The sequence below is a fragment of the Triticum dicoccoides genome, chromosome 5A, assembly GCF_002162155.2.
Source record: "Triticum dicoccoides isolate Atlit2015 ecotype Zavitan chromosome 5A, WEW_v2.0, whole genome shotgun sequence".
Taxonomy (NCBI): Eukaryota; Viridiplantae; Streptophyta; class Magnoliopsida; order Poales; family Poaceae; genus Triticum; species Triticum dicoccoides.
In genome coordinates this window covers 611,580,564-611,594,071 of record NC_041388.1, presented here as the reverse complement: position 1 = coordinate 611,594,071, position 13,508 = coordinate 611,580,564, and the positions used below count along the sequence as shown (strand labels likewise).

Genomic DNA, 13,508 nt, shown 5'->3' with positions numbered 1-13,508 from the left:
TCTCAAGCACTTATTCTTCCAATTACTTTGTGACGATTTCAAGGAAAAGTGAATGATTTCAATCAAGAAAAGAATCATATGCTCGATCCGTCGTAACAAGAGGGATAAGAAAGTCTCAACTCCAACCGCGGGAGCATTTACTATTTGGAAGTGTGCGAACGTAGCTGGTGGATCGGGGAAACAGGAAATCCTTGTGGTAATGCCGTGGGAATAGGAGTTGTTAGAGCGAGGTATTGCAATGAAACAAATTGTTCAATAGATTTCTTCATTGCTAAGGGTAAATGGCATTTTCATGGTCAAAATTCCAGAGAGGAGTTCCGAGCTTCAAGGATGCCGGATCGCACCATTCATAAGAGAAACCCTTGGGTGCCCGATGAGGCACAAAACAGATAACCAGACGGTGCCCTGGGCAAGGAAATAACCATGGCAAGCCACGAAAGGAATGAATAAGCTCCCTCCGGGCTCTCCCTTCGGAGTTTCACGCCAGTGGAATTCACAAAAGCAGCGCAGCTAATGAATCAATGAATCCGTGGGAAAATCGTTGTGTCCATACATTTGATGTGCCTTTTGAAAGTCGCATTTGTTTTCAACAATCGGAAATGGGAATATTCCATTCCATGGCATAGTTCTCAATGTTAGTAAACGGAGTGCGTTATCAACTCAATAATAAATCTCCCCTACACCGTAACCGGATTACATTCATTCAAGTTGGCAATCCCCTGATCTTTGCTTCCGGTGTGCGATCCGAATTGACATATAATGACCGTAGTTAGCAGGCAATGGCCAAGGTCAGTGCATCTCGAACTAGTGGGTCACTATATCTAAACTATCTAATACAACTATGGAATGCGCTTTGAATTGCACTTCTGCTCGTAACCACTATGAACCGGAAAGGAAGGAAGCAGCTTTAGAGGAGGGATGCCGTCAAACAAAGGATTTTTTATATGCTAAAGATACCGGTTCAATATGTCATTTCCGAAACCGAGGACCACACCGCTGGGAGGACAACTCAAGCACCAAAGACAAAGGTATCGCTCGTAAAAGTGATTTTCATCGTAGTACTCGCTCTAGCGTTAGGTTCAATGCAGCGTGTAAATACCTCTAGCCCTAGGGAAGGGGGCGTGCCGTTCCCAATGGTGGAATTGCTTCTTGTCTGCTTTGCCGAGGAGAGCGCTCGCTACCCGATCCCCCTAAGCTAATGTAGTTCCCAGGTTGCCTACTAGATACCGTTTACGGCTATATCCGTGTAGGAAGCCGAGGAAAGAGATAATTGATAGTTGCCAAAACCACGTAAAAGAAATGAGATTGAACATATTTCAATTCAACAAATTCTGATTGTTTCATTATCAAATGCAAGGGATGTGGGACCAGGTTCTATTATTGGAGTTAAGCGGTGTAGGAGCCGTGCCGTTCCTGTGTATTAGCTCATTGTTAGCAGCCCCGAAGGGCGTAAAGGGGGTAAAAGATTTCTCGGAAGCAGCTCTTCGCCTGTGGGAACTTGCTCTTTTCTTTTGTTTTAAAATGCAACCTATGCTGAAACAGCCGAATAAAAACCAAAAAGTAAAGAGGTGGATCAGTTGATCCTTTTCTCGATTGAATGCGCTTTCTATCTATCTATACCGGTACCAGGAAAAGCAGAATAAGCAGTTGAGCACCAAGAAATTCCTGTTTCAAGTAAGTACGAAGGGGCAAGAGAGACTGTCATAATATTACTATGGGAGACGGATCCTGTTAAGTCAGTACGAATGTGATACGAAAAATCCTCTTCCATTCTTTCCGGCTGGGCAACATGACTGATGGGAATGTTCGCTACTGCTTCGGCGTCCATCTCATACATATGTTCTCTGACCACCTCCATATTCCACGGCCTGGTTGCAGCATGGATAAGATCCGACACAAACATAGGTGGATCATTGGACCGCGGGCACAGCGGCGTCATAACATCTTGTTTCTCAAGAGTACGTAGCAATCGGTCCTTCTTGGAGTTCAACAAAATGAACAGTAGCTAAATTGGAACTAAGGTGACCGATCATCCACCGGTGGGTAGAAATATGAATGTTGACTAGGGTCCCCTGTGCTCATTTGATTCTGAGTCGGCAACATATCAAGCTCCTAGCCCCGCCTTAACAACCCTCATAGTGTTATGTCCCCCGATTGATAGCTTAATACATTTCAGTATTTGGCTTGCTTTCTTCATTTTCCTTGCGTAGGTAGAAACCTTTCAGGGTGTGTCAGCACACCAAATTATATGACTATATTCAATATGCCCTGATGTCCATAGTACCGTACTCAGACGACCCTACCCTTCCAGAATAGTAGGATTACATTCATCGTTCCAGCTGTAAACACAGTTTCTAGTTTGACTGAATGAGAGTCATGCAATAGGCATCAGTAGGGAGTGCGAAAGCAAAAGCTAAGTGATCGGACTAACACAGAGTGCATTTCTCCCGGGTAAGCTTATGTTCCTGATATCTGATACCTATGTTTGCTCCTTATTTTATTAATAATTGATCCAATTTATACGAAAAATATGTAGGTTGAAGAAGTTATCAAGAAAAATGATTGGGATCTTTCAATATGTTATTCTTGATATCATGTTTTTTATTCTTGATCCTATCAAGTATGGATTCTAGATTGTTAGTTGGAGCATCCTGACCAGTCTAGTTTATTGTGATATGATCCCGAGGGACTCTTCAAATACATGTAGGGAGTCACACAGGTCTCCGACATATCAAATTGTATCTGGATTTGAGTCAGAGCATTTCCTCTGATTCCTAGCTCAGAAATCTTTGCTTTATTTACTAAAGATTGGAGCACACAAGCGCACACGCAGTAATCTGATTGAGAAAATGGATAGTTGCTGCCATCGATATTAAAGAGTCTGTCTAGTGCCAAAAAGGTCCTTCCAAGGCCTGAGCTATCAAATTCATGTGATACACACTTTGCTCTCTGCGGATCACACTCAGCTTACTACAACTGAGGGTAGGATTGGTTGCACAACGCATGCTATCCATTTGTTATTGGTGATAGGAAGATGGCTCAATCATTGAACTAGCATTGAACAACCTACTTCAGAAAAAACTTAGAGTTAACCATCTAGTGCGAAAGTGCTAGTTTCCCCCTCCCAGAGGTGAGAAGGGAGATATGAGCGTGGCGGTATCTTTTCCTCTTTTGATAGAAGCCCACATGCCCACTCTTCTATCCCACCTATCCACATGGGGTATCAGTGGCCTCGTGATCTCCATGAACAGAGATCACTACACAAAAACAACTATATGAAAAACTTGCTTGCTTCTTTGAATCTCGAAATAACAGAACATATAGAAAGTGTTTCTGTGATTTTTCCATTCTCTTCGGGGAACCTATAGAAAGATTATCAGACGGCTTTCATTCCCTTCAGGGGGGGTGTTCCTTCAGAGCAGTCCATATCATCAGATGAACTCCCTGATGAATCAGTTGATGAATCATCAGATGAACTCCCTGATGAATCAGTTGATGAATCATCAGTTAGCTCATCATAATCCGTGTCGAGATCCGATGAATCAGTTGATGAATCATCAGATGAACTCCCTGATGAATCAGTTGATGAATCATCACTCTCCACCACATTTTCATGATCTGGAAAAGGGGGCTGCCCCTGCCAGAATTCTGCAGCTCCCGGGGGGAGAACGTTTAAATCAAAAGGAAGAACAAGGGCGAGTAAATGATGGAGACTAAAAAAACGATTTAAGGTGGCATTGTCCACGGAGAAACCACCCCAAAGCCAAGTCACTATGGTATCTCCTACTACTGGTATGGCGCTAGCTAAGCTTGTAATTACTGTTGCTCCCCAAAAGCTCATCTGACCCCAAGGTGGTACGTATCCTATAAAAGCTGTCACAATCATTAATAGGAATATTCCTATTCTGCCGAGTATTCCATTCATTTTCATCATAATACTATGCTTCCTTGCCCATGTGGAACATGTGTGAGCATTATGTTTTTCCAACAAGTGATCCGACTGGAAGAAGTGTTATATGAGGACTTCGAGATCAAATAGAGAATCTGTCTCTCCATTCCTCGTGAGCCACTTATTTCTCCGAAATCAGAGATCAGAGTGATTTTCCTCCTTTTTCCCAAATAGTCGACGGTCTTACACCATTGGGATACTTCGGATAAACTGGAGTACATATATGAGAGACCGGTGCTAAAACCTTTTCTCGAGATATCTTCCAGATTCTTAGGGTCCTTGCTCTGGATCTCACCCCCCCGGCGCGAAAGTAGTTGGTTCCGTAGTTTGAGAATTCTACTAATTCCAAGTATTCCATTATTATTATTACATAAGAGAATATAAAAAGTAAAGAGGAGAAGACATAACCAGAAAAATTGTGAGAAGTAAGTTAATTTATCAAGTTGAGGCATTTCGATTTGGATTTCAAATAAGAAAGAAAAGACTCCGAACCGTACTTTTGCTATTTTATATCTATACAAAAAGAGATTGACTTTCCAAAATGGAATCTTTGCCATTTCTGATGTGAATGAGGGAGGTTGTCTGCCCGGGTAGGGGTGACCGGAACCCTCCCAAGTCATCGCTCAAGAAAGCACCACAGTCACACGAGAAAGAGTTTGGACTATGACGAAGACGAGCAAGCCTTTGTTGGGGAGTGATCGGGGAAGAGTCGAGTACAAGAGGAAGGTGGAAGGAAGAAAGCGCCAGAAGCGCCAGGTGCGAAGATAGACCATCAAAGAACTCCACAGCAGAGCAAAAAAGAGAAAGGCAAGGCTCGCAAAGAACAAAGGCTCAACCATCAGATCCAACACAAAGCCCTCAAGATATTTAGAGGCTTGGACTACTCTCTCTAGTAAAAGAAAGGAAGCACAATGGGTGTTGCTCTATTTCTTATTAGTGAGGTATTCTTCTGCATTTCAGTATTATGGGCATTCTTCCATTCTAGTCTGGCACCAACAGTCAAACTAGGAGCTCAACGGCCACCTGTTACTATGAACTTGTTTTCATCTGGCAGATAAGCTTTTGAGAAGAGACCACTTTGATAACGAGCTTTCGGGTTGCCGTATTGATACCGCCCTTTGGGGGAACAGGAGAATAGCATGCACGGGAGAAGGATTTAGGGAAAGGTACCCACCTTTTAACGGGAGAAAGGCTGCTTATGTGAAAACTTCCCTTGTGGTTTAAAGTTCAAATAGATCAGGTGCCTATGTTGTTGATACACCGAAAGATACTAACGCTATGCTCCAATGCGGGATGAGGGCCAACGATTGTGATGAGTGGGGACCTTAGAGCTGAAAACCTACATACAGTGACCCTTATGGGCATCGCCCTGGGCTGGCTATGTACGAGACATCAAACCGTCTCCCGGGTCCAAAGTTTCCATTTCCAGGCCTGATAGTCTTCAACTGAAAAAACTAGGACGGAGAACTAGTAAGAATTGTGCCTGCCATTCAATTCGTGACGTGGATGATCCGCCGATGGAATCGATTAGGTGAAACGGCTCTGCAAAGTTTGTTTGTTCATAAAGGCTGCATGCAGCCATGCAATTCGTACTGCATGGCGATATTACTCTACCACTCTATAAATGGTATATAGATATCTTCACTTCATCACAAAGAAATTGAGTACTAGCACGCATTGCTATGGATGCTGCAACCGCAAACAGGCTTTTTACAATTGCTACCGAAACGGAGCAACTGCAAAATGAGATTGAAGGGCACCGTAGAGTGCTAAACAACCAGTTGAGAAGTGTTAGAACAATGGATCCTGCAAAGAAAGAAGCGCGCATTCGCGCTACCAGAGAGCGCATAGAGGGTTTGGAGGAGAGGCAGGAAGCACTGCGGGTGGAGCAGCAAGTGCTCTTTATTCGTCTAGCATCTCGCTAGAATAGAAGAGTCCGTAGACTCTTTTTAGTTTTCTAAGGTTGGTTTAAATTCAATAAGTGTTTGGAGACATTTGTTTTCATGTCAGGTGTTCTTTGTCTTTGTTTGATTCCGATCTACTCCTATGCTAAGTGTCTTTGTTTGGTTTGATTTCTTGTGTTTGCATGTATGGGCTAGCCGTCAGTGTTCAATGCTTATGTTAATATAATAACGCCAAAATGTGCTGCAAATTCATGTTCAAGTTGAAATAAGGCCGAAGGGCTAAGTGTACTACTGGAGATTATATATTCCAGCTCTGAAGTTTCCTTTTGAGCCCCCGTTCTACTATGGTTTGGATTCTAGTTGAAGCGTGCGACCATCTATTCAGATGAGGATACCGAGTAAGAAACCACTAAGCGGAGAGCAAACAGATCAATCTCTATCTATGAGTTTCTCAACCAAGATCCACTATTCAACCAAGACCCGCTAACTAATACTTTTACGCGAGCTTAGTTATTGGAAGTTGCAGCCGAGGAACTCTTATCCCTAGCCACAGTTGTTGCAGCACAAGGCTTTGTCGCGATTGGGTCATATGTCAGTACTTTCACATTCCCCGTGGTCTCCCTAGTATGCTGAGCTGAACTGAAGTGAAGTGAAGCTGCGGGCGATGATGGACTGATCCCATGCTATTCAGGCGCCTGACAACGCTGGCTCCGACGGTGATGAGTCTGACGGTGGCTCAGATGTTTCTCTTCCTGATCCTTCAAGGTCCCCCGTTCCTGACATCGTCCAAAGGCCGTTGGCGCTCTCCCATCTGACAGTGCGGGCTCTGCGTGTCGCCTATGGCAACACTACCCGAGTGGTCTATTGCATAGTGGATCCACGGGTACCCCGTCGCTGCTTCGTTTTTATCAACATCCGGTAAGCAGAACGGACAGAGAACTGTCCCGATTTCTCGTAATGCCAGGCCCAAAAGTCCTCCATCCGCATAGCAACAAAAGTAGGCATTTCTTTGATACTTACTCACCTGTGGCTAGATTTACCACCATTCGAGTACTACTATCACGGGCTGCCTCGCACGGTCTTCTCGTTCATCAGATGGGCAGACGGCTTTCCTTAATGGGGAGTTGGATGAGGAAATTTACATGGAGCAGCCAGATCAAGAGTACCCGCGCATTCGCCTAACCCCGGGTTTTTTCGATCAAAATGAAGATTTTTTAGAAAATAAGCCCAAAAAGCATCTGACCTTGAAAAGAATCACCAGTTACTTGATCCATCCCTGCGGTAAGTGGGAACGAATGTGACAGCCGATGGTAGTAGGATTTCCACAGGTTGAGCTCCTTATCTTTTGACTTTTCTAAGGATAGCCGAGTAGATATACTCGAATGGGATGAATCGAGCACGAGAAATCACTAGGCACAGGGGAGCCGTAAGGAAGAGGAGTAATATCGTTCTAAAGTTCACAAATTCGATTCATTTTGGAATCGATAAGTGAACACGGAATCTCGTCTTGTTCCCCTTGGTTCCGAGTCGATTTCGCTTGTCGAAATCATTCAATCCATACGTTTTTGTTTTTTCGATCGGAATTTGGGTCAGCTGAACACTTATTTTCTCTTTCAAAAGTGGTGATGGTGTGGGTAAATTCCATCGATATCTTGTTTCCCCTTTCCGAGGCAAATATCGGGGAAATCACTGATTCATTGTTAGAAAGAGGGCTGAGCTATAAAATCTATAAAATGGAGCTTGATCGGTAGCTTCGGCCTCCCAGACCCAAATTAAGTTACCAACACGGAATTACATTTGAAACCTGACTTCCTGTTTGTCATTGGAAAGAACGGAAGAGCATTGTATTCCTCCTAGGAAATAATACAACAGGTAAAAATAAGAACGGAGAAGATTCGTTGATACGGAGCTGGTCCATTTTACAAGCGATCCCCTATTCTGCATCCCGAAGATCATACGGCCCAGAGCCAGAGCGATCATTACAGATATATAGGGACAACAAGAATCAGTAAATACCGGGGATACCTTACTAAGCATTTCCTAGATCTTGAGTTAGGCGTAGCTACTTCCTCCCCCCATGTTCTCCTGATTCCCCATCCTTCCGCTGAAGCTAAACCAGTATCAGTTGATGGCGAGCATAGTAGAGGCGGCTTTATCGTAAAAAAAGCAACCGGCTTTCGAGTAAAAAATAACTTATAGAAGCACTTGAGCGTGGTTTCGACCTATAGCCGGAGGGAATGTTTTTCAAAATCGACCCGATTTTGGGCATTCGTAGAGGGGAAAGACAGCCATGCGATAAGCGAGGGAGAGGTCTGTCTTCCCAAAGTAGCCATTCAAGGAGACAAGTTCTACCATTGTACCTTGACCTGTGGAACTGGAGAAGCTCCTTTATTGCTATAGTTCTTGTTGAACCTTTTCTAAAGTCAACAATTTCTGCAATCAGGGAGGAGGCATCGCCTTACTTGCTATACCTTAAACCTCATCAAGAAAGTAAGCCCAGCGAAACCGCAATCCCAATCAAATAAAAGATCAGATGGGCTGATCCCTGAGATCGGTCGCTGTTGATTTTCTAGTTTTTTAGCTGACTCGGGACCTTCCATAGAAAACCAAGTACGAGCAACGGTCGGGTCTGCTGCCCCTTCCTTCTCAGCGTACAGCTGCAGATTGGATAAATGGTTTCTCTTCGAATGTATGCTACAAGAAATGGGCTGAACCGATCTACAGGGAATGCAATAGCGAAAAGAATTCCACTCTATCTCATATTTTTTTATCCTTTTCAAGGGCCAACCCTGGGCCAAGGTGAGCGCATCCGGGCCTATTGCTCTTGACCTCTTCAGTTGTGCAGGCACAAATATGAACTGGTCTAAGTTTGTTCTTGACGATCCCCACAAGCTTCTCTTATCTACTTGAATGCAAATCAGAAAAGAGGAAGTTGCAATGCATTTTATTTTTAGAAAGAATAAAAGACACGTGGATGGTATCGATCAAGAGACATGGCTAAAGGATGGAAGTGAATTAGAATCAGACGGTCGTCGAACGAATTCCCAATAAATGGAAGATCTACGTGCAACGAATTTCGTATAAAAAGTAAAGTAGGCGATTTCACCGGGAGGCCTATTGAACTAGCTCCCATGCATGGATCTGCATTGTGTGCTTTCGCCGGGGCGAGAGTGAAAAAGAAATGTACCAAGAGTTCCGTATGAATTAGGTTTGCCTTTCCAAAGAAATGAGATAAGGAGCAGTAAGGCCTCGCAGAGCGTCAACACCGAGACATTGTAGAGCAACGTCTTGCAACTATGTACAAAGCCTCCATTCCCCTGGGTGTCGTGTTTGAAAGCACAGTCTTTGTCATAAACCGATTACCCTCCGCTCCAAATGGCTCTACCAAGGATCCCACAAAGTTCCCGAAACCAAGTTTCTCAGAAAAGGCCTGGTATCCATCTACTCACAATAATTTGAATGTAGAACTGAAGAAGCACAATTTCCTTCTTCGAGAGGAATCCAACCGAAGAGAAGCGAGCATCATAATAGCTTGATAAAAAGATATTTAGTATAAGAGGACGTTTGCGTCAATTATCATGCCTCTGACTGCTGAGGACGAGGTTTGGGTTAATGATATTGTGAAAGGTGTCATTAAACCGGGTCTGCCTCTGTTAGTTACGAGGTATATGCCATGGATCTCATCTATTCCCCTTAAACAAGGGATAACGTGGGTTCCGACCTGGAATCTGGACCCCCAATTAGAGTGTGTTTAAAGAGATTGGAGGAACTTTTCCTCGGTCTCCGTATCCAAAGATACTGGTAATTAGAGCTTCAAGTGTTCGGTTCTACTCTCCGTTTTATTCATAGTAAGGGAGAGCAGTTCAGTCCACTTGCTCTTTGGCCGCATCGGTTGAGGTTTGCTTTGTTCAGTTCAGTTAAAGAAGAGATGGTATCTTGCTTGTTTCAATTATCCGGGCTCGCCATCAATAGATACTGGTTTCTCTTCCGCTGATGTCGAGTCAATTGCCCGAGGGAGCATAACACTGCAGGCCGCAATGAACATGCCCGCCGCATCTCGGATAATTGCTCCAGTTGCGCCAATTCCAGTATCCGAGACAGAAAGCAGCATCCACATGAACTTTGACTGTTCATAATATGGGAAATTCTGAGGTGAAGGATGCCTGCTCAGGTCATGATATCACTGATCCAAACTATGCTACACCAAATCTGAATCCTGACTAGTTAGCGAATCGTGTGCTCTGTGCGAATGTCTTTATTAGTCTATTTCATTTAAGCCCAAAGGATCTTCGAATACTGACTGGTCGTCCCAATCCAATCTCCCTTCTGCTTATTCCAATTTTTCCTATTCCTAGCGAATCAAATGAGATTTCTGTTCTTCCATCAAGAGGAGATAGTTATCGATAAAGCAAAAACGAACCTATTGACATAGAATGCAATCGAAATAGAGACAACTAGGAAAAGACCGAAATAAGAAACTTCTACTCCCTAGGTGGTTATTTGCCGCATAAGACAGCGGTGGAAGCTGAAGGAAAGAGTGGGCTTTGAATCTAGGTATGCTTTCTAAGGATTGCGCTGCGCCTAGCCTACCTTTACGAACATACCTCTGTCTTTCAAACAAAGCCCTATGTGTGGAACTACTTAGATTTGTTTTCGAATTGCTTTTCTCGGGCCATCGAGAAGTCAGTCAGCGGTTGGCTTGAGTCCTCAAGTTGGTCTTTAAGACTTAGCAGGGCCCTACACACAGTACACCTCACCTTAGTAGAAGGTAGATTTCTCTCACCCTATGTGCAATCAAGCTCAGAGACTTGAGCCGCAGAATTCCTTGCCCATTGACTGAAGAAGCTCCCTACAGTGTCCAAATCGAGGGATCAATCCAACAATCTTCTCCTTTACTCAAAGGAGTAGGTGGAAGAGTTATGAGAGAAATCAAGCGATAGTGCTTGACCAGTGAGAAGTGCACCGGAAGTGTACTTCGAGCGATGGGAAGCTAGCCTGAAAAGGTAGAGCAGAGGTGCTAACAATAATAAGAATCTTTCATCCTGCAAGTTACTCATAATTGAGAACTGGTAATGTGGATTTTGTTCCATGCAGCTACACCTTTTCGAAAGCAAATTCGAGGAAATCGCTTCTTTCTTCCCATCCCGACCTGTATCACTTGACTTTTAGATTGGCAAACTAATACCAGGTTGATGACTTCACTTCTCTTGGGAACTTGCTTCTTCCTTCACCGAAGTTAGTAGTTAGCTTTTATGGGCAAGGTGCCATACTGGGAATCCAGTCAAATGGGCCAAAGCAATCCAAGGCAGAAGGCCCGTTTTAAATAACTAATCTCGTGAATTTTGCTACCGGGGGTAGGAAGGAAGCAGTGAGATCCAGGGAGAACAAGCAAGACCAAGAACAAGAATGAATGCTAGAGCATATGCAAACCCTAGATTATTGTGATGGCAGCCCGGTCAACCGCACGCTGGAAGCGGATGGCATTCCCAATACAAGCCTGCAGATCCCTGGACTCTATTTAAACATTGGGAAGTCCTTGACAAGAATGCTACATTAAGCACTTGCCACACTGACATATTGATGAGCAAGCCCAGAGCCCGAATCCGGATGCATGCTTAAGTGCTCGGAGGGCAGAGCCTGGGCCCCGATCGAGCCAATATGTCGATCGATAACGTTTAAGCTCCTTGTCCCCAAGATCTTCCATATATTAAGACTAGTTCGATCTGCCTTAGATAAACATATTCCAATAAAAAGGTTAAATAACATATATAGGTATCTGCGGGCATTGTGAATCAACTAATCTATCTAGAAGTGAGTCAATATGTGTTCATGAGTGATTATGCTGTAGGTGCTTCCCCTCTGTCGAGGCTTGTATGTATAAATGGAGTATTGACCTTAACTTTGAGTGTGGGTTCCGGTTTTGAGTGAATGGACTGATTGCATTGTTGTTAAGAGTGGGCTGGCCTGCTTGAAACACCAATGTGCTATAGATACAAGTACCCTTCCCTTGGGGATCGATTAACGGATTACTCAGTATCGGATGGGTGAAAGCCTTATCCATCACCTTTAAGCTCCTTGTATGCCAACCTACTGACAAAACAGGATTTATAGCTGCCTCCTCCGGTGAAAACGAACCAGTAAACATATTATTAGACCTAGGAAAATAAGAACTCGTCGAACAGAAGAACCGAGTACTATAGAATCTGAAACACACATATGCGAGCTATTAAACATACCATTCCTATTTATAAATAACAACATATTATCGCAGCGCTAAGAAAAGGGTTTGAAAGCTCTAAGTGGTACGATAAGCAGGATGAATCAAACGAAGTGCATCATGAGGGTTGGGGATTTAGCATACGCTCTACTATCAATTATAGGTTCACCTATGCCCCAAGAAAGAGGTGCAGAGGTGGAATTCAATAGATTTAAGCAACTTCAGTATGCGGGTAGCGATGCTTTTTGGAATCCAAGAGAACTTTGAATCGGAGGAACGACCAACACAGCTGGCATGGCTTTGTTGAATCAGGATTTGATGACAGGAACGTTGTTGAAATAACTTCTTTACCTCCCATAAAATCGTTTATGCCTGATTTCAGTACTAACAATAAATGGCTAAAAACATCCTATTTTTATGGTAAAATATGGAAAATCATATGGGAGACGAATAACGAATAGAAGTAGCCTAGCCTTTTCTTTCAGTCTCGGTCTCTAGATTCCCTTGTTCTTACTGTAGCTAGCACTTGTTATTGCAGTCAAGGAGCCAGGAGCCTTCAATCACATTTGAGCTTTACGCTCTTCTCCTTCTTGGGGGTCGGCCTGTAGTAGCAGGCGTACAGGACGAGGCCGAACAGCGCACCGAGGCCATTGGGGATCTGCAGTGCACGAACGAAGACAAGAGCCGGCACGGTTAGAGAGACACTCTCAAGTTATATAAGATTTGGTTGGAACCTGAAGATGGAGATATTACTGATCGTGACGTAGAGGTCGAATTTGATGAGAGCGTAGGACGTCCAGCAGACGCCGTTGAGGAAGCTCACCAGCGACAGGAAGAAGGGCATGTACTTGACGCTCTTGGTCTTGATCACTTTACCCTGCACGCAACCCACAATACACATTAATTCCTCCCCGCAAAAATATATATTCATTAATTCCAAGCACAGGATGCAACAGCTCGAGCGTTCCAAAAATAGATATATATATTTATTAGTGCTCCAAGCTCCATGTGTTCTAGGGCTAAGACTACGTTGGTGTAGGCTCCCCTTATCCTTCCTCTGGCATTCGCCGATCGATTTCTAAATGAGTGGAATTTCGATTCTCTAACTGCTCAAATAGCAATGGTTTCCTGTTCCGCATTGACCCTAGGATTGGCGGCTTGGCTTAAAGAATATGGGATTCTCTTTCCGGTGGAAAATGGCATCTGAAAATGAGACTGAGACCTACTTTTCGAATTGTCAGAGGCTATGAGATCCACTTTCTTTTGGAAAGGAGAAGGGAGAAGCAGCATTTCAACTGTGTGAGGATGGACTCTAGACCCACTCGTTCTGATTCTGTGATTGCAATTTCTCAAAATGGATCATAAAGTTGATCCTGTTTACTAACTCACTCTCGAAGTAGAAGTACCGGACCAGGTAACCAGAAGATAAGGCCACTCG

General features: G+C 43.8%; 1 protein-coding gene across 1 annotated transcript; it reads right to left on the bottom strand.

The window, feature by feature from the left end:
- Window positions 1-3,490: 3,490 nt before the first annotated feature.
- LOC119298083 (putative ATP synthase protein YMF19) lies at window positions 3,491-4,401 on the bottom strand. Its single transcript, XM_037575607.1, has one exon. It carries the CDS (start codon window positions 4,399-4,401, stop codon window positions 3,931-3,933), a length of 471 nt encoding a protein of 156 aa, XP_037431504.1. The 3' UTR covers window positions 3,491-3,930.
- Window positions 4,402-13,508: the final 9,107 nt, after the last annotated feature.